This window comes from Numida meleagris, chromosome 8 (genome assembly GCF_002078875.1).
Source record: "Numida meleagris isolate 19003 breed g44 Domestic line chromosome 8, NumMel1.0, whole genome shotgun sequence".
Lineage (NCBI taxonomy): Eukaryota > Metazoa > Chordata > Aves > Galliformes > Numididae > Numida > Numida meleagris.
In genome coordinates this window covers 1,536,328-1,561,006 of record NC_034416.1, presented here as the reverse complement: position 1 = coordinate 1,561,006, position 24,679 = coordinate 1,536,328, and the positions used below count along the sequence as shown (strand labels likewise).

Sequence of the window (24,679 nt, the reverse complement as noted above, 5' to 3'; positions counted from 1 at the left end):
CCGCTCGCTGCTCAGACTCACGGGGGGGGGATGGGGCGGGGGTCGCCCTTCTCGGTGTGTTCGCAGAGGGCCGCGCTGCCCCACGCCGGTCCCCGCCGACAGCAAAAGGCCCCGGGCCGCCGCGGGTCCCCAGGGGGCGGCTCCGGGACGGGACGCACCGCGCCCGGCTTGCCTCCGCTCCCGCCCCCGGGCCCGCCGCTCTCCCGGCGTGCAGTGCGCGCCACGCCCCGCCCCCAGCGCCGCGGCAGCCAATGGGCGGCGCCGCAGGGGGGCGCTGAGCGGGGCCGCCGGGGGCGGATGTTCGTGGAGAGCGGGCGCGGCGGGGCCGGGCGCGGAGCGGGGCGGGGAGGTGAGTGCGGGCCGGGCCGGGAACGGGAGCGGCAACGACGGCAACGGGAATGGCTGTCGTCGTTTCCTTCTCCGCCCGCGCTGCGGTGTGTGTGCGGGAGCTGCGAGCCGCTGAGGAGTCAGCTCAGCTGCGAGGCCTACGGGGTGGGCCGGGGCCGCGCGGGTAGCGGGGCCGCCGGCGGCGGGGGGGAGCGGTCCGTGCGGTGTTTGCGGGCGGTCCGTGCGGTCCGTGCGGTGTTCGGGCCCTGTCCTTGTGGTGTTTGCGGGCGGTCCCTGCCGCGCCCGCTCCCCCGGGCCCCTCGGCCGGCAGCGCTCGGGCGGGCAGCTCTCTCTCTGCTGCGGCCGATGAGGACGCGCTGCCGCTCGCCCCGACGTGTCCTCACGTGCACGCGCGATTGGTTCCGTGGTCGCTGCGCTGCCGATCTTGGCGCTGTCCTCGCGGTTTTACCCCTGGTTCGGTGCCGCTCGCGGGGCCCGGCTACTCACCGCCACGTGCCTTCAGACCGGGCTGCGTGTGAACGCTTCTTGGCGTGTCGGTCCGCGGGCACGTCGCTCGTTCCTCCGCTCCTCGGCCGTTTCCCGGCTCCACGCAGCTGCAGCGGGCGGACGCTGCGCTTCCCTGGCCTGCAAAGCGCGGCAGCGTGCGGGGCAGCCCGTCCGGGCGGCTTCCAGTTCGCGTTGGCACAGCCTTCCGGCTGCCCTCGTTTACCCGAGCGTTCGGTTATAGGACGAAGGGGAGGGGTTTGAAATGAGAAAAAGGGAAATTTTTAGGTGAGGGAGGTGTTAGGAGGAAATTCTTCACGCGTTTACGCAGCGCTGCTGCTGCCCGAAGCTGGGGCTGCCCCATCCTTGAAGGTGCCCGAGGCCGCGGGTGGGCCCTGAGCTGGGGGGCACCCAGCCCATGGTACGGGGCTGGGGATGGCCGGGCACTAAGGGCCCTTCCAACCCGGCCGTTCTGCGATTCTGTCTCCTTCCCTATCTGGAAGCTGAGAAGCTGTTCTTTCTGTTTTTTCAATCTTACATTTGGGAGACTTAGCAACATCTAGTTAAAAAGCCCTCTGTGTGAAGTTGTTGAAAGCTCCCTCTAAGCCACTGTAAGGTCAGGTTTCTTAGTTTAAGGTCATGTTTTTAGTATCAGTGACTTCAGCTCGTGGAAGAGATGAGGTTCAATCTCCGAGCAATTTCAAAGATAAGGTGTTGCTGCAGAGGCATTCTGAATACCTTCCACGGATGGTGTGAGATTTCTCGCCTAATCCCCAAGTTTTCTGCTGACATTCTTCCAGTGCCGGCATGTCGATCCCAAAGCAGTGTCTCCCCACAAGGCCTGGCTGCTCCGCTCTCAGCCGGCACTCGGCAGTTCTGCTCCTCTCCCTGGTGCCATGGGTGTCCCCCAGCCTGTGGGCTGCCCCTGCCTCTCTTCGGGGGCCTTGTTTGTGCAGCAGCACTCATCCCTCAGCACAGATTTTTGCACCGGGCTCTGGTGACGGTCCTACCCGCTGGAATTCATAGCTGCAGAGCGAATCGTGTTCTGAAAATGCGAGTTTCTGAGCGTTTGCACGAGGGTGTGTGTATCGCTTCCTGGGTGGGTGCAGTGGCAGCGCTTCGGATCTGGCGGATGAGGAGCAGGACTGGATGGTTGGACTGGATGATCTTGTAGGTCTTTTCCAACCTAGCTATAATTCTATGATTCTATTTGAGGACGGGCTGTGACACGTTCCTCGCTGAGGGCTGCGCCTCAGCTCCAGGAGCACGAGCCGCGTGCCTCTTGTGAATCCAAGTGCGTGCTGGTGCGAAACCATTTCTAGACGCTGGGTCGAGGGGGAACGTGGCTTGGCAGAGTGATGTGAGCGTCCTCGCAGGGCTGGGTGCTGGTAGTTCTGGTTATTTGTTGGGGCTCGTCGGCCTTGTGAGGGCCTTCCACAGGGAAGCACAGACTGGGGTGGCTGGGTGTGTGTGTCTGCTTACATACACCAGTACGTAGTATTTTCCTCTTTGTTCAGAACCCAACTCATACACGACTGGATCGACCCTGTGTTTTTGCTGCTGTGTTGGCTGTGGTTTGTGAATACCTTTACTTGAAGACCGTGCAGACAGCCCTTTAGTATTATGAACGCTGCATTCTCACAGCCAAAGACAGTGACTCTTCACACCTCTTTTTCTTTTACAGTGCCCTGCTGCAGTAATTACCTTGTCTGGAGTTAATATTTCTTTTCACTACAAGCTTCCAGAATCGAGAAGTGAGCTGTGTGCCCCTTATCTTCAAGGATTACCAGAGCTTAATCTTTCTATGCAAAGGCAACTCATTTCAGGCACGCAAGGAAGGTTTATTTAACCGCACGCCAGCGCTTAGCGCACTGATGTATGAAATCCCTCACAAATTCAGATTTACTTACTGCTAATCGGTTTACCACCTGCTCCTTCACCTCCTTCCCCCACATCCAGGAACGAGCCCATGGGTGTCACTCACTGCAGACTGATGGTGACACATGCGGCTGCAGTTTGTGAGCTGTCTCCCCAACCTGAGCTCCTCATGCCCCCGCTGGCACTGCCTGCAGCGGGGAAGCACGGCGGTAGTTGTGCTGCCATTAGGACCCGGCTTCATTCGTGTCCTGCTGAGCCAGGAGTGCTGCGTGGGAGCTGAGCCGTGAGCTTCACCTGGCAGCCAGGCAGACAGCGGCAGGAAAACTGGCTGAAATATTGAAGTCCTGTGAGCAGCTTGCCATGTTTCTGGTGCAGTATGCAGGTACTGTGCGTGTTCTGTGTGCTTATCTGGGAGGTGCGTTTCTCTCGCGCTGTCTGGATGAGAGTTGTTAGAACGTAGGATTACGTGGAGTTGACAGAAGTAACTATTGAAAGCGTGCTGATCTCTGCAGTGTGCTTAGGCAGCTTCTGTACCAATGGTGTGACTGGCAGCTGATGATTATAGAGCTCTGACCGTGACAGTGAAGCCAGGAGTACAGCAGAAAAGAGTGCACAATCCCAGTGATAGGTTTGAAGCCTGGGAACCAGTTCCAGAAAGCAAATGCTTGCTTTGGAAGTGTGACTTGCTTCTGTGCTTTTATTCTCTCCTTTCCCTTCCTTGCTGTTATCATTCCTGTGTTTTCCAATTGATTGCTGCAGATGTTAGGTGCTTTGTTTTCTTTTTAGATGCATTCCTTTAGATGTCAGGACAAGTGGTACGTGATCGGATGGGAGTTTCATATTCTGCAATCCTGTTTATTTCTGTTTAAGAAAAGGGACCAGTGTTCAGGTTGAGAAATATGTATTTCATATATTGGCCAATGTTGGCAAAAGATAGATCCGTATTTATAGCAAAGCCTGCGTCAGCCCATTTCTGAAGTTCTCCCTTCTGGATGCTGAGTAAGTGGGAAGCTTGGTGAGCGTGTGTGAACTCCGTGGGCTTCCTAAGCATGTGCTTTAGATGCTTTTAGGCATAGGAAGGTGTCAGGGTACCTGTTACTACTTCTTGATTCGAGTTACAGGGGATGGAGTTGCGTACCTTCTTTTTGTGAACCAGTTGGATGTCAAGAAAGATGTTTGAGAGCCCGAGCAGCAGAAGTGTGTGAGGCTGCTGCTAGAGCGTGCACCCTGGGCAAGCAGCTCTGCGTGCACCCAGGCAGTGCTGGGCTCGTGGGCAGGGCTTGTGGTGTTTGCTGGGACATTAGTGAACACAGCAGGGCAGGATTTTGCACAAGTCCTGAAGTGGAAGCCCTGCTGGGGTACTGCCCTAAGTAACGCGGTCGTAGAGCCTTGCGCAGTGAGCTGTGCCAATTTGTGTCTTTGGGAGAGCTATTGCCAACATTTTCTGCTGTTGGTAAAAAAGAACGATCTGTAAAACCTTGCTTTTCAGTTGAAATGAAGTAGATTTTCTCATATGTATATATACACACGTGTATATTTTGCTAGTCATTAAGACAAACTGCCAAGTTCTGTTAGTGGGAGCCAGGTGCTGGAAAACGAAGTCTTGTCAAGGGCCTGGCATGGGACCCAGCGAGGATAGATACTTGCCTTGATTTATGCCTGGAACATTGAGATCTTTCCTTTCTGTATTCAGGCCCTTTCTAAACCCATATATAGCACGGACCCGGAGCGATGGGCAGGTCTGTGCTTTGGTGGAGCTGCTGGGTGCAGCAGGAGGCTGCCACGTGTCCCTGGTCAGAGCAGGCAGAATCCAGGGCTGAAGACCACCTAGAGCAGCCTGCTGTTCTCAGGGCTGCTGTGGGAGGGGGATCTGTGCTGGCAGTCATCTCACAGAATCGTGGAGCTCTGGAATATCCTGAGTTGGAAGAGACCCACGAGGAGCATTGTCCTGGCACCACTGGATGAGCCTGGCTCCACTGTCATAGCATCCTGACTTCAGATATTTATATGGGCTGATAAAATCCCCCCCCTCTCCAGGCTCCAGCCTCCCCTTCTCCAGGCTGAAAACTTGTGCAGCTGCTTTGATTATAGACAGGTCCAAATGAAGACCTGGCCCTTCACTGCAGCCTTTCCTGCTGTTGCTCTCTCATTTGAAAAAATCACCTTCTTGGGTGGCACCCCGTGTTTCCTGCCTGGTATAAGAGGGAATTTCCTTTCTCCGTCTCTTCTGTGCAGCATATAATCTCTGGAAGACCGTGCCGCAGACTTAAGCTGCTACTGCTAATTATCTTGATGAGATTGGGAGCTCTTGGACACACACAGTGCCTGTCTGTTTGCTGAATCAGCAGCAGCGGTCTGTACCTATTCAAGAGCATTTTACTTGGAACTGAAGCAGCCACCCCTTCCCCTCCGCTCCTGCATGATGCAAGGCAAGAAGAGAAACGAGTATTTGGCAATGACTCCATTACCACGGTCTCTTCTCCTTTTATAGCTTTCTTCTTGTTAATCTGCCTGCTGGAAGCAGGAGGGGCATTGCAGGCTCCCAGCTGCTGTACAACAAGTTGCCTGCTGGTTTGCATTTGAGCAGTGCTTTATATTTGTGGGGAGGCTGTGGACAGTCGTGCTGAATCCTTCAGAGCATTTGTAGGTCTGTTTCTGCTCCTTCCTGCATGTCGCATTAGCATCGGAGCCTTCTGTGGGCAACTTAGATACGTGAATCCTAGCAGAAAACGATCTGCTTCCTTGGAGTGATGTTAATGGCTGCTGGGGGAGCAAGCTGAGTTGGATCACAGGGAAATCCAGCAAGTGCCCGGGCTGGCTGGCATGGGTGTAGGGCCGTGCAGGCAGCTGGGAGCGGGGCTGCTCCCTCCTGCTCTGTGCTGCTCTGTTGGGCACCTCCTTAGCACTGACCCAGGAGCTGCCTGGCAGTGCTGCTGGTGCATTCTGTGCCTTCCATACAGCCCAGCGTTTGGCCTGTAGCTAAAGGATCTTATTCAAAAGCGGTGATGGAAATAATTGCATTAAATAGCCGCCTTTGCTCTTCAGTGGGATAGAAAGGAATGGCCGGGGTGGGGAGCATTCATGCCCAGGTGCTGGTGCAATGTGATGCTCCTGCAGCCAGCGCTGCCTGTCCCGGTGCCAGGCCCAGCAGTGGCAGTGTCTGCCTGGGGGCAGCCTGCTCTGCTTTCTCCGTTCCACCCGAGTGTGGGGGAAACATGCTTTGAAGCTTAATACTTAATAACAAAGTAACTTTCACACTGATTACAATGACCCATTTTTTTTCTTTTTTTTTTTTTCTTTCTCGCTATTTCTTTACCAGGCACGGCCTGTCTTATTTTTAACCCGCTGCGTTCGTGATTTGTTTTCCTGAACCCCCGTGACCTTGGTGATATTTTCACTTTGCAGTATTTAAGGAGCAGTGCTGTCGGCATCTTGCATAGCTGGGTGTGACTATTGTTGTTGCCAGCTGAACAGCGCTCGGCTTTTTGGCTGCTTCTGGTGTTCTCCCCTTTCAGCAGCTGAGATGAGAGCCCCCTTAGACTCTCTGCATCCACTCTCTTGTCTATTTACAGCCATGCTCAGCAACCGTATTTATTAGCAAGTTCTTGGAAGTGGAATCCTTTGGAATAGGAATTAGAGCACTGCCGCCGGCTTGCAGCATGGCTGGGAAAGGTTTGGTATAAATGAAATAGTTGCCATGTTTCAGCCCCTCGGTGCTTTGAGGCAGCATCCTTGTCATCTTGGATGCTTCTGTAGCTGTGCTGCTTCCCCCGGAACATATGTGTACCTTAGCAGAAATGCAGCTATTTTTGTCACTTCTCATTGGTCCAGCGTTGGTTTTTTTTTGGTTTTTTTTTGCATTGACTTTGAGTTCAGAGTGAGTTTGCTGAGACAAAGATAAATACGGCGGAATGTTTTAACGTCCCTTCAGTCTTGGCTCTCTGCAAGTGCTGAGTACAGCAGAAGATGGAGTAGTGAACTCAGAGCTCAACCGAGGGCAGAATACCTCTCCAAAACTTGCTGTGATCAGTTTTGTGCTTCAAGCTTATGTTTGGAGCGCTGGATTTCTGAAACCTCTGGTCATGTGGAATGGTTTAGAGTCCGTTTTTCTTGTTAACACCTCTTGCTTTGAGAAAAAGGCCGCGTTAAGGAGGCAGGAACAAGGGGGGCTGTGTTCTGCTGGCATGTACATGAGGCATAGCTGGCCATCGCTGCCATTTGCCTGTGGCAGATCTGTGGATCATCTAACAGGTGACTTAGCACAAATTTGCTCTGAAATGGATGTAATGCCTTGGACCCAGAAGCTGCAAAGCAGTTTTTCTTCAGTCACCTGTGATCGAAATGTGCGTAATTAGCTTTTCTTCCTGTATATAGTGGCTGGCTGTTTAAGGATCTGTGCCTTTTTGCTCTGTTTCCCCATATCCCTTGCAGGTCCCCAGCTAGGTCTGCCAGCTCTCCTTGAGGGCACGGATTGCTGAGCGCTGTTTTTTGGCTACAGAAGGGCTCAACTGCTTGCCAGCCTCCTTGATTAAAAATAGCAGTAGCAATTGCAAGCATTTTTGATGATGATCTGAGGCTGCCTTGTGTTTTTGCTAGTAAATGAGCCCAGGTACACTCACTGCTGGTGGCAAACTAGGCAAAGCTAAATATCTATTAAAAATGCATTCTTGGGTTGGAAAAAACAGGATGAATTTCTGCCTTCCAAGTTTCTGAACTGGGAAATACTGTACAATGCAGGAGAGGTGCACCCCTAGTTCATAGCATCACGCAGCTTCATTTGTGTGGGTCTAGAGAGGGAGGCTGGGAATAATGTTTGTGAATCGTGTTTTAAAGTGACATGAGTGTAGGGTTGAGTGGGGCATACTGGGGAGGATAAACAGGAGATGTAATTGTTTCAGGGGTCTGAAGGATACCAGCAGTAGCTGGGACAGGTCGTTACTTTTATGATGGTGATACTGAAGCATTGCAAACTGTTATAAAGTATCTGAATCTATTTTTGTATTTCAGGCTTAAACCATCTGTCCTTCGATCCTGCCAGCAGCAGCAAGTCTCTGCAGTTTGGCAGCCCGAGTGGTGCATGCGTGTCGGAAAGCCCAACCGAGAATGGAAGTGATCCAGGCAAGAAGAGGAAGAGAGCAAACATTCCTGCAGGTAAGCCGTGTAGCAGCTTGATATTTGGCGAAACAGAAGGCGTCTTGGAAGTGCAGACCAATGCCAACTGCTGTGCTAAGATGTCAGTGCAGAAAGTGCCCTTGTGAGGCCCCACCTGCAGCATTGCCTCCAGGCCTGGGCCCCCAACACGAGAAAGACGTGGAGCTGTTGGAGCAGGTGCAGAGGAGGGATGAGGACAATCAGAGGGCTGCAGCACCTCTGCTTTGAATAAGGTCGAGGGAGCTGGGGGTGTTTGGAAATGTGTGACTGTTCTTCACTTCATTTCCCTTTTTAGCATGGGAGAAATGTCTTCAAGTGGCAGTGGAAATATTCTCTGCGTGAGCAGACTGGTCGTCTCTGAATTCAGTGCGTTTGTGGCAGTTCAAACTTGCAGAATATTTGTTCCTTCTTCATAAATTCTTATCTTTAATCAGTGTTCCTTCAGGGTCCCTTAGAGCTGTGCATTGTAATGGACGAACCATAATTGTAAATGCTCTTGGAAGTCAGTGCTTTCCTACACCTTGCTTCCCTGAGATGTCATCTACTCGATAGGGATGTTGCTTTTTTCAGTCAGCCCTTTCCTATGTGCTAGGGTCAAATCTGCTTTTGTATGCTGATACAGCAGAGCCTTGCTGAGCAACATTTGTCCTACAGAACAGTGAAGGCAGGCAAAAAGGCTCTTAATCACCTTTTTTTTTTTTTTTTTTCCTCAGCAGATGGTGGCAGAAATCTAAGCCTAGACTCCATTTCAATGGGCTTGCCAATGTCAGACCCAACTGCCTGGGCCACTGCGATGAACAACCTGGGGATGGCTCCCATGGGGATGACAGGACAGCCCCTCCTGCCAGGTGTGTGAGTTTATCCAGCCTGCACCCACCTTTTCTTTCAAACCTGTCTTTGGGAAGAACCTATGTCAGTTGAGTTGGATTAATGGGTTTTTATGTGCAGTACGTGTTTATAAGCTGCATTTGAAATACGTTGATGTCAACATGAGATATATCAAGAGGCCGCTGATTTTGAAGCTGAGTTTATGAAGAAATACATGTTTATGGATGCAAAGAATGGCTGCTGGGGAAGCGGGAAGGTGGGTTGTACCTGCAGATAACTGCAGCAGAGCAGCAGGGGAAGTGTTCCACTCTGAGACATGCCTACAGTGCTCAGGAAGCCAATGACACCAAGTAACGCATTATTCTAAGCTGAACTAAAACTGCACAGACTGAAGGCTGGAAGGGGAATGATGAAGAAAGCAATAAGGCAGTGAAAATGGATTTGGCAGAAATTAATGGAGGATTTTGCTCAAGAATGACCACCTGGTAGTCTGGAGTACTGCTCAGGGATGAGTCAACCTATCCAGGGTATGCTAAAGAGCTCCTATGTGGTAAGAGCTGTGCTACACATGGTTTCAAAGCAGTGTGATGGGCCTGTGAATCAAAATCCTGAGTTGAAATTACTGTTTCAGTCCTTTGCTACAATTAAGCACTTGAGAAGGATGCTGTCTCATGCCTGAATAACTGCCTTCCTACCTAAGGAGAGAGCGCCTGTGTTGGCAGTACTGTGCAATCCTATTACTCCTCTGGTGGCACAGTAGAGGTAGCTTGCAGTGCAGCTGATCCTATATTTAGCTAATAGCATCACTTGATATAAATTTTGCATGCAGTCTGTACTCTTCTGTTTCCTAGGCCTTGTTTCACATTTGTCTTTGCTGTAGGAGATGCCTTCATGTATTTTTCTCCTATTCACATACACGTGACAAGTAAAAATCAGAAATCCTGTCCTGGGAGAGCACACAGAAGTATGAAATTGCTTTCCCTTTCCCTGTTGTAAGAATAGGGAAGACTTTAGGCTTCCAAGTCATGTTGTTCTGATCCTTCTGAGATCAGGCTTTGAGATCAGGCATTCTGCTCCCAGGACAGATGACTCAATGTTTCAGAAGGAGCACGATGTTTTTTCGTGACCCGAGTGCAAGACAGCAGAATGCTCTGGTGAATATGGGTCTGTTGTAAAGCACAGTGATGGTTTGAAGTTCAGACCAGACACATCTGTAGTATCAGTAAAAAAAGGAGAGGTAATGGAAGCTTGAAATGTGTTGGACCATCTTTGCTCAAAGGCAGGTGACACTAAAGTTTCAGGTCACATTAAAAAATTGTTTGAAAATGCTTGAGAACTTACTGGCCTCATTCTGTTTCTACAGATGAAGTAAAGCATGTAGTTGTGAGATGCTTTGACAAGACTACAATGTCTAAAATGAATACACATCATCTTTCACGCCATCCAGGTAATACTAGTTTTATATAAAAGTTCTCCCAGCTTTCAGCAAACAGCAGCTACCAGGCCTGATGGTTTTTGAACCTCTTAGAGTCCTTGAGGGCTTCTTCTTTTTTCTTTTTTTTTTTCCTTCTTGCAAATGGAGACTGACTCTTCTGAATTTGCATTGCAAGCCTCTCAGATGCTGGCCTGTAGCCACGAGATTAGCTTCTTAACAGGAAGAGCAGACCCCTAGGCGAGATGGCAAGTTGTCCAGCATTGCAGTGAAGAGCGAGGCTCACTGCAAATCCAAAGACCCTGGGACCTGTTTCCCCCTGTGTGTACACTTTCTGCCTTTCATTAGAGTGTAGTTCTCTCCTCTGCTAGTTCTTTTGCTTCTATTAATTGTATCGATTCATGGTTTTTTTTTTTTTAAAAAAAGCCTGAATCAGAGAAATACCCATCCTGGATTTCTTATCTCTCTGATTTCTCCAGCTCCTGTTTTTCCATGCTGTCTCTGTTTTCTGCCAACGAGCGCTGAGACAATCTTGATCTCACAGAGTTACCTGTGCCAAACTGTGCTGAGAAGGCGAGCAGATCTTTAGATTCTAACACACGGGCATTTCAGCAGTCTCTGCATTTTTCCAGCTGGTCACTGTTGCTCTGTATCTCCCATCCTGCCCGCAGTGAGAGCTTTGGTCATTCCTCTTCCTTCCAGCTTACTGAACTTCAGTTTGCTTTCAGTGGTGCTGCTCTTGTTTTGGCTTGGATCGGGAACTTACTTGCTCAGAAATAGGTCTTTTTGATTTTTCTCCTGCTGCTTTACGTCTTCGGAGGGCACTACCATTGAAAGTCACAGCTATTCACAAGGTGACCTTCATCTTGAAGTTCAGCAGGGATCTAGAGCTGGGTAGGGAGGTTTCTTTTTCCCTTCTCTGTAAAGTCTGTTTCACGGTGGAGGTTTTGCTTTGGGTCTGTTGGCACCATTCCTGTGTGGCATAAAGTAAACAGCAACGCTTGCAAGGAAATCTGAATTAGGCAAGCAAAACGTTGTACGTAAAGCGTGTAGAAGTGTAGCCCTAGACAAAACATTTCAAAATACAAAGGAAAATAAAACTCAGCTACCGAATTGAGATGTCCAATTTGGGCACTGAAAGTTGTCTTGCACCCAGATCACCGTGGAGCCAAGTAGGAACAGTTTTTGAGTAGTGTTTGCAAAGTGAGGAATACAAAATCATTGCCCTGCGTTAGAGATACGAATAGCGTATGAAATGGTGCCAGCTTAAGATCAAAGGAAAACGCTATCTCTGCACCACTCCGTTCTGCCTGTTTGTAATTCTCATCTGTGCCCTGCAAAATTAATCTTATCTGCTTACACTGAGAAAGGCAGCCAGCTTCAGCCAGTTCTGCAGTGCTCGAAACTGCACATTCAGTGCTAGCGTCCTTTGGTGTTTTGGGGGTTGCCTGGGTCTTCAGAGTTTCTCCTGCTACAGGGAGAGAATTGGTGGTAGACAGAGAAGGTGATCTGCACCTGAGATCTCAGCCTGGTAGTACCAGCTGGCCTGCTGGTGCTGGTGTCCTTAGCTGCTGACGTTCTCGACTCGTGACCTTTCACTGTAAGGCATTTAAGTATACATTTTCCATTTGGGCTGACTGAAAGTGTTGATTTCCCCAAGGTTCGCAGCTTCTGAACAGATAAAATATCTCGCATTTACCAAGTCTCTTTAGTTTTAGTTGGTATTGGAGGTAAATCTAAAAGCAAAAAGCAGAATAAAATACTTCTTATTTAGTACTCTGTATCTGAATGAAGCCTAGGAACGAGTTGAGCAAGGTAAGATGTGTGTTGCCACTGTAGATTGCACTTAACAGTGAAGTATTTCCTTAAATACTGCTGTACATTTTACCCAGAATTCTTCTGGAACATTCTTAACTGCTGAATTTCCTACACTCTCTTTATATGGGTAATATAGTATTTACTGGAAAAGGTTTTGATGTTAGATTGGAGATGGTATTTATGAGAAGAAAGTGGAGCAGTTTATCTGAACAGAGGAAATCTATTTTGCTGATGCAATTGACCAATAGTTTTTTAAAAAGTTATTAAGGGTACAAATGTGAAGTTCTGATGAGGTAAGTGGTAATGTCCCCTCTCTCTTGTTTTTTCAGATTATCTTCACTGATGTTTGTAGATGGAGTACTTCATTTGCTGTCCAAATGAACAATTACTGTATGGGTCCAAAACTGATTCCCTTTTTCTCTCCTCCCTTTAGATTTTGATCCTGCTCTTGGGATGATGACTGGAATCCCTCCAATCAACCCCATGATGCCGGGCTTGGGGATAGTCCCTCCTCCCATTCCTCCAGACATGCCTGCTGTGAAGGAGATCATTCACTGCAAGAGCTGCACTCTTTTCCCACCTAACCCACGTAACGTCTGTTTATATTTTGTCCTCTTTCTATCTATGAATTTGTGTGTCTATATAGAAAAATACATACGTAAAAATGCGTCCATCGGAGAAGAGCCACATGGAACCCCTTTAGTGACTGGCCAGACCTGTCAGCCAGTTGTTGACCCATCACATTATATTTTTTCCTCATGTACCTCCAACCTCCTCATTGGCAGGGCAGTGTGGGAAACTGAAAAGTTTTTGACTCTGTGTAAGCACTACTCAACAACCACTAAAACATCTCTGTGTTATCAACGTTGTTTTCATCCTAAATCCAAAGCACTGCACCAAATCAGCTACTGTTGAGGAAACTGACTCAGCCCCAGATGTTTTGTTTGGAAACAAGCTAGTAAACGTGCTTGTTCTTGTACAAAGCACTGCTGAGGTGCTATACAACTATTTGTTAATCAAGCCATATATACTGTAGCTAACCATACGTTTAAAGGAAACCAGGACGTCTGTTAGGGCAGGTGGGCAGGTGAATGGAAACTGTGCTGACAAACCTGGCCCGTTTTTGTTTTGCTGTTTTCAGATCTGCCCCCTCCAGCAACAAGAGAGAGGCCCCCAGGCTGTAAGACTGTGTTTGTTGGAGGGCTGCCGGAAAATGGAACTGAGCAGATCATTATGGAAGTGTTTGAGCAGTGTGGAGAAGTCATAGCTATTCGGAAGAGTAAGAAGAATTTCTGCCATATCCGCTTTGCTGAGGAGTTCATGGTGGACAAGGCGCTGTATCTTTCTGGTAGGTGTTTTTCTGTCTCAGATGGAAGCTTAAAATTCTGGGCCGTGAGCGTAACGACTTCTACATGGTTACGATGATAGGCCTGATAGCTGTTTGTCTCATGTGTCAGTTTGCCTCTTTTTCTGCTCTTAATACTTTTCTGCTTCAATACCTGAAAGCTGCTCCTGATAGGAAAGAGAGCAATACTTCGTCACTGTGAATACTGTAGACCTCTGCAATCCGTAAACTCTTCTGTTCAGGGTCTCGCTAGCTTTGTGGGAGTCACAGGCAGGCAGAGGGAGCTTGAGGTTCTACCCTGTGTAAGTCACCTGTCCTGTGTGAACTCTGCTGTCACCACCAGGCTATCGCATCAGGTTGGGCTCCAGCACTGACAAGAAAGACACTGGGCGCCTGCACGTGGATTTCGCGCAGGCTCGGGACGACCTCTATGAGTGGGAGTGCAAGCAGCGCATGCTGGCGAGGGAGGAGCGCCATCGCAGGAGGCTGGAGGAGGAACGCTTCCACCCGCCCTCCCCACCTCCTGTTGTGCATTACTCTGACCACGAGTGCAGCATTGTTGCAGAGAAACTGAAAGGTAAGTGGCTCTGTGGCCTGCGGCTACCTGCCTGCACAGAGTTGTCTCGTTGTAAAAACAAACCTACACCCGACTTGGACAGTTCCTTCCAAACCATTTTTGTTCACGCTTAAGTGATGAGTTTAAATCCCGAGGCTTTTTCTGAAGCCTAAACCCCATCTGTGGCCTGATTCTTTCAGTCAGAGGATATTTGCTGTCACAAAAGAGTACATCTAAATAGGCGTACAAAGTTATCTCGTACATTTCCAGCAGTTGATTCTGCAATTTGTTGTGGTGCCTCAACAGCTTTCTGTCAGCTTGTGATTAGCCTTGGACTCCTTTGTGTAGTCTTGTCTTTGGATAATGCTGTACTTCTGAGAACCCAGGTCAGCCACCCTGAGCAAGGTGACCTTTGAGAGAGGTCAGTTTGGGGGTGGCAGGAAAAGGATCTGAAAGCTGCGCAGGCGAACTTGTACTTCCACAATTTAAAGATACCACTTCTTACTGCAGATGACACTAAGTTCTCAGAAGCTGTGCAGACCTTGCTCACCTGGATAGAGCGTGGAGAAGTGAACAGAAGGACTGCAAACAACTTCTACTCCATGATTCAGTCGGCCAACAGCCACATTCGCAGACTGGTGAATGAGAAGGCAGCTCACGAGAAGGAGATGGAAGAAGCTAAAGAGAAGTTCAAGCTTGCTCTCTCAGGGATTCTGGTTCAGTGTGAGTAGTATTTCTGCACTGAGTGTTCGTTATCTGTTGTTGTAGGGAAGATGCTTAATTTCTAGAGCCTGGTGAGGTCATACTAAAAAATCACCAGGGAACATAAATGTCAATGGCTTCCATGCAGCTACAGTTAATTTATAAGCATACGTCATTAACTTGGCAAACGTTTCTTGTGGTACTTTTCACTGAAGTCAGGGTCCACATCTGAGGGGAGGAGAGATGAATTCCTAATTTTTTTTCCTCTTTTTAATTATAGTCTATTAGTAATTCTGTAATCTTTTCAACACTGCACTTCTGTGTACGGACAAGGTAAGTTCCTGGTAATCTGATGGCTCAGCGAAATGTGCAGGATTTATTCATCAAAGGTAGGATGCATTAGAGTGCTCCCAATACCCTGTTCTCAGTCACAGCTGAAGTTATGGTGAAAACCTATTGCAGAACAGAATTTTGAACCCGAGTCCCAGTAGTTTATTAAATCAAGGAAGAGGCGCTGGTTCTGTTAGTTCCAGAGTGTGATTTACAACAGTTCCTCGAACCATTCCTAGCCTGTTACACATCCCTTCTTTACTAAGTCTGAAATATTTTTAAGAGTACTTTTTCCGTAACTTTACTAAGTCTCCTTGAACCTCTTGGCTAGGATATGAACGTTCTTGACTTTGGTTTTATATTCGTTAATTTGACTGTTAATTGTCTAATATTCGATTTGTTTATATTTTATTCTGTAAAAAAAAATATGGGCACACGGTCCAGAAGAAAAAACAGTATGCACTGCAGAGTAAGTAGTAATAGTCAACAGCGTGCAAGTCACCTCTATGAAACACCTAGTGATATCTCAGGCACTTTTAGATTTATTAGTTAATCTAAGTAGCAGAGAGATTATTTTATTTCACAAGAGTTATACCTAATACAACATCACAGGGGTGGGGAAAAAAAAAAAAACAGCTAAGTGTGCTTTCTGCTGTTGGTTGAATTCTTGTCCCAGGGAGGCACTTCATATTTCCAAAAACCTCTGCAAATGCTCTAGAAAAATACTTTAGAATAAATCCAAGGAAGAAAAAGAAGTTGACGCTGGATGCGTAGGATGCAGTGCTCTGGCTGCTGCACTGTTCTTTGGGACTGTACCCATTGGGCCTAAGAGCATCCGAAGTGCCAGCTTTCACAAGTAGTGCCCTTGAATGTTTTTCTTCAGTGCAACACGTGCCTTCCTTTTTTCCAACTGAGTGCAGATGCAGTTTTCCCCACTGAGCGTTACTCTGTGACGCTGGCCTGGTGAAGTCCCCGCTTTCCTTTCCAGGCACAGAGTCCTGAGCATGGCTTCAGCACAGTACAGTGTTATAACAAAAGGTTAGCCAAACACCTGCCTGATTCCACTCTTTTACTCCTTTACTCCTCTTGTTCGCCCTCTCTGGATGATATTCTGGCCTGATTTGTCTGCTGATTTGATACTACAGTCGAGCAAATAGTGGCCGTGTACCATTCTGCCTCCAAACAAAAGGCTTGGGACCATTTCACGAAAGCTCAGCGTAAGAACATCAGCGTGTGGTGCAAACAAGCAGAGGTTGGTAATTTTTTATTGTGCTAGATCCTCCAGCCAGTCTCTTTCTTGTCAGGATATTGATTTTAAGTTTGCCCAATGCTCACGTGGATAACAATATCTTAATTCACAGTGTAAGATGGGAATTACTCGGTCGTCTCTTGTGTTCCAGGTAATAAATTTGCTGATAGTATTTGTGTTACTAGCAGCAATGCGTTAAGATCTGTATGCTGACTGAAGCTGAATATTGATCTGTTTTTAATGTTAAAGGAAGAGGTATTTCTAGAGAGATGTTAAGGGAAAAAAAACAAGTATTACCACTGAGATCTGGTTTTTTTTCACATTTCTACTGATTGACTTGAGAGATGGAAACAGCTGCAGCTGGGCAGTCTGAAAGACTTGAGGGAAGATATTCTCATATTTGTATGTTTATCTCATGCATATTGGGGAGCTAAGGATTTAAAGGTGGGGCAGGGGGAGTGTGAAAGGAAGTGTGTTACTCAAACATCTGGTAGATGCCTGCCAGGATTGTAAGGGAACTGGGCTTGTGTAAGTTGGGAAAGGGAAGGCTGAAAGGGCCCCCACCAGCAGCTTCCTGCTATTTAAACGGGGTGCACAAGGAGGTAGAAATGGTCTCTTCTGATAGGCACACAGCATGAGGGTGAGCAGCAATGGGCACGTGTCACCGTGGGAATTTCCATTTGGGTTTAAGGCTCAAATTCTGTTCCTGAAGAGCACTCGAGCCCAAGGTGAAGGGGGAATCTCCACCTTTGAGTTCTGGGTAAGGCCCTGGGCAGCCCAATCTGGGTTTGCAGGGAGTGTACCACACTGCTACCATACTGCTTTCTTTGAAGAAAGCCAGAGTTATTGTAAAGACCTTAGGAAATATTGGTTCCAGCCTAAGCCTTCCTGTGATTCGGTGTTTTTCTGATATGTTATGTTCCTTATTACAAACAACTCTGTCCCAACAATGCTAAGAGTCACCTTTCACCTTTAAAATTATTTAAACATCATATGTAAATCTGGGCAAAGTTAACAAGTTGGTGATAACTGTTTCTCTAAAAGCCATTTGTCTGTGGGGTTAGGTGTATGCAGGCCACCTTTCAGCAAAGCTGCAACCTGAGAAAAATCAGACTACTGATAATATTCAAGGAACAGTCTTGGTAAAAAGCAGATGAGCGATCCTCCACAGCTTTGTTAAACTCTGAATGACTGCTTTGGGAAGTTCACAGCTGAGAACCCCCCATGAGATTGCACTTCAGGGAATTTCTTTCCAAATCCCACTGAATTAGTCCTTTCTTAGCAGCTATAATGAGGAGCTAATGTTTGGTTTCGTACCCAAATAGCCAAGTGGAGTGTCTTGATTCAGGTTATGCCTCTGCTTTGAGCCCTAGTGCTGCTGTTTTCTTTTCTGCTTGCCTGAGATTACTTACCATGGTTGGGGTGGGAACGCGCTCTCCATGCGGAGTGGTCTTTTTTTCCAAGGTAAGTTCTCCCAGGGGGAGGAGGCAGTGAGACCTGTGATGAGGCATCTTCCAGGGGTGCTGCTGGGCTCAGCATGCTTTCCTTTCTCAGGACTGATTCTTAAAGGAAGATTGCCCCCCAGCATGCATCTTCTTGTTACAGCTTTTGTTGGAATTGAATCCGAGGAAATCTTGGAGGGCAGCGTGGGGAATGGGTGCGTTGGGAGTCATTGTGCTGGGTCAGGGTTTTTGCTGCTCTGTCAGTGGTGATTAAAGGTGGTTTTGCCAGGCAGTGCAGGTGGGTCTTGTAGCTGAGGGCAGCTCATGAAGAAGCCACGGCAGCTTAAGACTTGGTGAAACACCACACTGCTACAGCTACCATCCAGCTTCTTTCCTTGCTTTGGAAGGGCCTTGCTTAAGTATCACTCCTCTCTAATGCTTTTCTTTCCCCACCCGTGGCTCCCCTTCAGCCACAGAGCAGCCCTGGCCTGCCTGGTTAGGCACTAGCAAACCTTGGTACATCCTGCTGTGCATCCGGGGCAGCCTTGGCCTCACTGTGTGCTGTGCTCTCTGCAGGTTCTTCCAGTTTCCAGGCCAGCTTTTAGATTTTAGCTGTTGGGCAGAATCAGTTAAAAACTGCAGGAAAAATTTTTCTACAATCTTCAACCCAGCTGCCGTTTTGTGTGTGGTCTCCAGGGCAGGCAGCACTTGTTTTGGAACCAGCCCTGTCCCTCCTGCTCAGGTTTGCCTTGTTCTTACCCCTTCTGTATTGTTGTCCCCAAGGTATCTGCTCATCCAGGCTGAGAGTATGTTCATTTCCCCAGAGGCACAGGAGAGTGTGGTTTAGAAGGAAGATGGAAGAGTCAGAAATGTCAGTAATGCTGATAGATTGGCTCCTGCTAGACATTGTTCTTGGTTGAGTAGTCTGTGCCAAAAATTTGTATCATTTCCCTTTTCTTGTATCGTGGAGTTGTGTTTTGTAGACTTAAATTCTGCATCTCTATCCATACAATCTATTCCTTGTAATCTGTATTAAAGAAAAACATCTGGTTTCTGAACCTTAGGAAATTCGTAACATTCATAATGATGAACTAATGGGCATTCGAAGAGAGGAGGAAATGGAAATGTCTGATGAAGAAATAGAAGATCCAGCAGAAATGAAAGAAACAGAGGAGTCAGGTAAATTACTTTTTGTAGCTCATGAAAATATATGTCTGTCCAGTGGTTTCTTTTAGGACCCCCACTGAGATCTGACTGTTCAGGCCAAAATCAACAGGAGTTGTCTGCTATTGAGGTTTAACAGCATGCAGTCTCTAATACTTGCAGTAATAATGTCATATAACCCCATTCCTACATTGGTCAGCACCAGGCTGGTGGAGGTGTTTCATCCCATGGTTTGATGGAAATAATCTTTTGGCTGATGGTGGCAGTGGGGCCTGTCCAGAGTCTTTCAGTTTTTCTGGTTAGGAAACCTACTTCCTTCCCCACATCGTCGTTTTACCCCAACACATTCTTTTGCCTTTTCCTTTTTTTTCCCCAACTTAAATACTGCTTTTCCTACTAAGGGGATGTTCTTTGTCCAGAGCAGCATGTTCTTCCGAAGAGTGGTTGTAAGAAACTCTCTTTAGTACTCTGGGTTTGTAACTGAGACGTGGCAGCCACAGAGCTGTGAGTGTGCTCTGTCTGTGTGCTATGAGAGCCAGCTCATCCCCAGCTCTGACTTTTGATCGCTGCCTGCCTTGTTTTCCAGCACTAGTGTCACAGGTGGAAGCCCTGAAAGAAGAAAATGACAGTCTGCGCTGGCAGCTGGATGCCTACCGGAATGAAGTAGAACTCCTAAAGCAGGAGCATGGCAAAGCGAGCAGGGATGAAGACACAACCAAAGAGCAGCAGCTCAAACTTCTCCAGCAGGCTCTGCAGGGGATGCAGCAGGTGGGCCTGGGCTTCTATCTTGCTGTGGCCTTGCTACAAAGGCAAGGGAGCTGTGGTGCAGGGCACAGGCAAAGGAGTTCTGTTAATTTCAATGGGATGAAAACAGCCAGATGAGAATGACGTTTTGTCACTTCTGGTGTTACCAAAATGAAAAAAAAAAAAAGAACAAAAACCAAAAACCAAACCAAAAAAACTACTTCAAAACAGTAATGGGGTATAAGCTGATAACAGTCACAAAGAAACAAGCCATACTTTATGGATTCCTTGTGTGACGTTGGCTGTGAGTCTGTGCTTAACTTCCCTTGAAACCCGCTGAGATTCTGGTTGCTAATGTGAGCAAAAAAGTGGGAAATCCCAAGCTTGCTTTGCAGCCTTTTCTGAAGTTTACTGAGCTTTCATTCTTACATAAATTTGTAGAGCTCTTTGGGATTTCCTTGGGCCAAATATCAAGTGTTTAGGTTCCTTGTAAATCTTAAGAGTAGCTCCTCATGTATTAAGCCCGACTGACAACCAAAGGATATACAGTACATGATAATTCAGCTAAGCACTTCATTAAGATTAGAACCTGCAGACATTCTGTGGAGGCTGTGGTTGTTCACTGAAGGAACCCGAGGTAGGAACTAATTGCGTTGGTGTTTGTAACGTCTGAGCTGGAGGGAGAAGCCTTCTCTAAACACCTTCAGCTATTTGTGTGTGAGGAAATGGCAGGAGTTACCAGACAACAGATTTTCTTTTTTGCAGATGTCAGGGAGTTAAAGTTTCTCTGTATACCACTGCCAGGATAAGTAACCATGCTGAAAGAGCTATGAACTGTTTAACTTTTCTCTTCCAGCATCTTTTGAAAGTTCAAGATGAATACAAAAAGAGAGAAGCTGAGCTAGAAAAAGTGAAAGAAGACAAACTAAAAATAGAAACGTTATTAGAAACCCTTAAGGAGCAGGTATGTGACTTCTTGATCCTTTCTTATTCTTCAGTAGTAAATGCAGATCTTGCACTCCATGGCCTTCCATGTGCAAGGAAGGAGAGTGTAGAAGATACCTAGCCCTTGCTTAGGAGCAGTAGTGTTTAGACAGCTAGAAAAAAATTACTAATTAATTGGAGGTTGCATATTAGTAGTGAACTTGCTGATGCTTCGTATAACAGTGAGACAATCAACAGAAGCAACTAGATAAATATAAAGTTGCATTTTGTTTGTGAGCTTGCATGTGAATCTGAGCTTCCTTGGTCCTCTCCTCCACAGCAGACTCAATTGTACAAGTACCTTCAGATGAGAAATGTTACAAAGGGAGGAGTGTAGAGCCAAGTGCAAGGTCCTTCCCTGACTTTGAACCATTAACCCCACTGTTTTGTGCCTTGATCTAGGGAAGGTAATAAATACTTAGCTTTTAGTAATTAAAATAGAGTTTGAATACCAGTAATCTCCAGTGCAGGAGCTTTAATGGATATCAAAGAACAAAAATAGCACACTAACATCAATAATCTTTCCTTTTCTTAAACTGTATGTAGCAAAGCATAGCAAATGAAGAGGACAAAGAGAGAGATGTTACTGACGGCCAAGGGAACGTAAGTCAAAGTCTTCTGCTTTAGTCAGAGTATTTTATTGAGGGAAGTAGTGACATCTCACTGTAAAATGAGCAATTAACTGCTGTGAAGTGTACAAACATGGTATATAATGAACTGTCTGTATATTTACAAATTAAAAACTTTGAGTTATCCATAGCAGCTTATTTTGAGGATAGTAAACTATGCAATTTATGTTTTAATTCAATACCACAAATTCAAGTCAAGGAGAGTTCTGATCCCAAACCCTTTGCAGGCTGCAGGCACTTGCTTAATCATACTGCCACTGTTTATGCACCTGAAAAATGTACATCTGCATGTGAATTAGTTGCTGCAAGACTTTCTATCTAGTCTAGTTTTTGTTTTTTAAAGGACCTTCCAGAGCAGATGTCATACAAGTGACCAAGGGATGATGAAAGTGCATGTTGTGGTATCTTATTTAACTTCATAGGCTTTAATCTAGCTTGGTAATTCAGAGATGCAGGTTCTGACAGCAACATGAACATCACTCTGGTGTGTTGGATGCCTTTTGCAATATATAGATAAATAGATGAAGCAACATGATGACTCACAGGAACAGGAAAACAAGAAAACAAACTGTCAGGTTTTACCTTACCTCAGGTCTTGGTGTGTAAGTGTGCCTCCTGTGCTGCTGGTGTGTGGAACAGGCCCTGTATATATTTGTTTCTGCAGGAGAGCAGTATGTCCAGAGTTTGTGCATGCAGCCAGGAGAAGGAGTGTCCAGTGGAGAAGACACTGAGCAATAGCCCTGTGAAATCAGAACGAGAAGCTCTCTTAGTTGGTAAGGCCTTTTGATTAGCTTGGTGATGATGTTAGAGACCCGAACTGGTGGGAGTTACTTCAGAGTGGACTCACAGCTCCTAGTGTCTGCTTTTTGTTTCTTGAATTATGCCAGTTCTGGCTGGGGGTCCTGTAACCAAGGACACACCTCTGCTCTCTCCCAATTTGCCTGTCTTTTCCTGCTCCTTGCTGTGGTACAGCTGGAGCAGAGTTCTGCTTTCCCTCTACTTTAGCCTTGTATCCCCACATTTCTGATAACCTCCTGCTGCATCTTGGCAAGGTTTGTCGTGGAGCACATCACCATTACTTGGCAGGGAGTGAGAGTGGTGAGATCTCTAAGTGGGAACCAACTCCATCAGTTAGCTGTTGTTTATTTTGCAGCCCACAGGCCAAACTTCACCGTATTTAAAACCAAAAGCGCCAAATAAGATCCCTGTGTGCAGTGCTAGCAGAGAGCTGGTGTTCTCAGTTGATACTTCTCATGAAAATGACATTTGTGGCATTCCTTTCCCCAGGAATAATTTCAACATTTCTTCACGTGCACCCATTTGGAGCAAGCATAGAGTACATTTGTTCCTATCTGCAGCGCCTGGACAGCAAAGTAGGTGTACTAATACCTTCATTTCCCAATTAAACACCAATTAAACATGTTTGAGCTTGAATGTAACCAGTCATCACAGGGCTTCTGTAACCAAAAAGTGTCTTGCTTTTTAGTGACATTTTCCTTTTCATTTCACAGATTTGCACCACAGAAGTGGAAGTTCTCATGACCAGGCTACAAACTACGTTCAAACAGGAGCTGAGTGGGGTTGGGGCCAGTTTAGAGAAAAAATGGAAGTTTTGTGGCTTTGATGGCTTAAAAATGACTTGAACTTCAGCTGAACCTACTTAACACTGAAAGCAACAGCAGGATGTGTGTGTCAAGAAAACTTGGGATGCCTCTTACCTCTGTTTATGATGATTATCTTGCACGCATGGGATAATAACGTAAGTGAAATTTTAAGTCCAGAGTAGCACTAGAAGAAACTTCAGGTGCTGGAGCTTCTTTGAGTTATTTTGTTAACAAGCAAAGTGCTGTTTGATACATTTTGTGTACAAAGTTCATGTCTGATATTTTTAAGCACAGCATGTAGACTAAGTGTTTTGCCAATGTTGTATGTGTTTCGTGTGCCCAAATCTCTCAGCACTGTACCTTCTTTTTACTGATAGGAACACATAGACTATCCACTGAGACAAATACAAAAAAAATAATTTTCTGGTTTCTAGAACCACCACAAGGAAAAAGAAGGCATTTTTTAGACATTTATATGATAAAAAACAAAATATGTTTAAGCAGAAGAAGATTTAATTAGCTCAGTGTCTCTCTGAGCCTAACAACCAGTTCTTTTTCACGCTCTTTTCTCTACTGAAGGTTTAACTGTTAAGCCAACATGAAGGCAGTGTCACCAGGAGTGTTATGATAGCAGCACCTCTGGGGATCTGTGCACTGCAGAATCAGTCTGTAATCAAACTTTTTGTGGGAGGGGTATTTAATTTTCTACTGATCTGGGTGGAGCAAAAGACCTACATCAGACCTGTATTTTAATAATTACCACCCACTTTGTTTTTGAGACTGCTCTTCACAAAGTTCAAGAAGCAGCACAGACTGCACCTTCTCAAGGGCTGTTCCTCATGTCCTCAGTAAACATCAGATTCTCAGCCCTCTGCAGAAGATGACTAAGATAGAAGGTTAAATGCTTTAAAAATCAAAGCAAACAAAAGAACCCACACTGTCATCAGACAGAGCTCTGGTAGTGGATACCTCCTGGAGTCATAGAAGCAAGTGAGGGACCTGCACATAGCTTACTCTGGTGCAGGCTGCAGAAATGAGTGGAACAAACCTTTCTATTGGGACCAGGCTGCCCATGCTGGGGGGAGCTACCTGCTCACCTTGCTCCTGACACTGAAAGACTGCTACACTGGAAACATATGAAAACCCTTTTAAAGAAATCTGAGTATTTGTGTCACTACAAGTGAACATTGTATTTTTAAGGAATAAACATTTTTTTTATGTTCCAATCTTGGCCTTGCTGCTTTCTTTTTCTCACCTAATTGGCGTTGCCTGATACAGGAAAGATGATGCTCCAGCAGTAAGACGGTTGGAGGCCAAGCCCTTTGTGAGCCTGGACAGGCACTGCCCTTGTAGCAGACATCTATTCTTCAGTCTGCCCCGAAGTGTATCTCTGTGCCAGGCTCCTTGCTGTGCACATCCTTGAAAAGATCAGGAGTCCCCTCTTGGCACCGTGCTGTCCTCGGGGCAAGGTGTGTGCAGGTACATACACAAATGCTGACATGGGTCCTGATTTGGCTGCGTTCCCAGGAGGGCTATCATGCAAATGTACACGTGAAATGCTGAACATCTAACAAACTTCTTGATCTCAGAGGTTACTATCCCTTGCATTTTTTCCTTAATGACTGCTAACGCCTCTTTCTGTGAAGTATAATATATATATATATAGCTGCTCTAGATACACAGTAAGCAGTCATTAGATATTATGAAGCGAAACTCCTTTGTCTTTAAATAGTGAAGACCTAAGGCACCTGCTAGAGGAAATCACTCTGAGCTGTCCGTGCTTGCAGGCTGCAGGTGCACGCCTCGGATTCCTGCATTTCCTCGTTGTGTTTTGGCGCCCGGCCCTCCTCTGGGTACACTGGCACACGGAGGGCCACGGCCGTGCCCGCTGCTGCCGGGGGCTCCTCCCACCACCCCAGGCAGCCAGCCCGGGCCGGGAGCCCCTTGGCGGGTGAGGGCTGAAGGAAAGCAACTGAAAAACGGCCCGGCGCC

At 46.9% G+C, this 24,679-nt stretch overlaps 1 protein-coding gene across 8 annotated transcripts; it reads left to right on the top strand.

The window, feature by feature from the left end:
- Positions 279 to 23,913, top strand: ENOX2 (ecto-NOX disulfide-thiol exchanger 2). 8 transcript variants are annotated; one of them, XM_021405787.1, is made up of 16 exons: positions 279 to 335; positions 7,715 to 7,860; positions 8,574 to 8,708; positions 10,052 to 10,135; positions 12,372 to 12,527; positions 13,080 to 13,286; positions 13,627 to 13,860; positions 14,350 to 14,562; positions 16,017 to 16,123; positions 18,627 to 18,741; positions 19,313 to 19,494; positions 20,327 to 20,434; positions 21,001 to 21,057; positions 21,748 to 21,856; positions 22,371 to 22,456; positions 22,595 to 23,913. In XM_021405787.1, the coding sequence occupies exons 1-16, from the start codon at positions 298 to 300 to the stop codon at positions 22,724 to 22,726; spliced, it is 2,109 nt and encodes a 702-aa protein (XP_021261462.1). In that variant the 5' UTR covers positions 279 to 297; the 3' UTR covers positions 22,727 to 23,913. The 8 variants fall into 8 exon arrangements, with proteins under 8 accessions (XP_021261462.1, XP_021261461.1, XP_021261460.1 ...); XM_021405786.1 differs by having other exon boundaries at positions 295 to 349; positions 7,717 to 7,860; positions 8,577 to 8,708; XM_021405785.1 differs by having other exon boundaries at positions 295 to 349; positions 7,717 to 7,860.

Bases quoted from the DNA above. Each gene is read 5' to 3' on its own strand.
- ENOX2 (XM_021405785.1), top strand. From the start codon at position 298: ATGTTCGTGGAGAGCGGGCGCGGCGGGGCCGGGCGCGGAGCGGGGCGG. The intron at 19,495-20,326 runs GTGGGCCTGGGC...TTTCTCTTCCAG, and splicing joins CTCTGCAGGGGATGCAGCAG to CATCTTTTGAAAGTTCAAGA. The intron at 21,058-21,747 runs GTAAGTCAAAGT...TTGTTTCTGCAG, and splicing joins TTACTGACGGCCAAGGGAAC to GAGAGCAGTATGTCCAGAGT.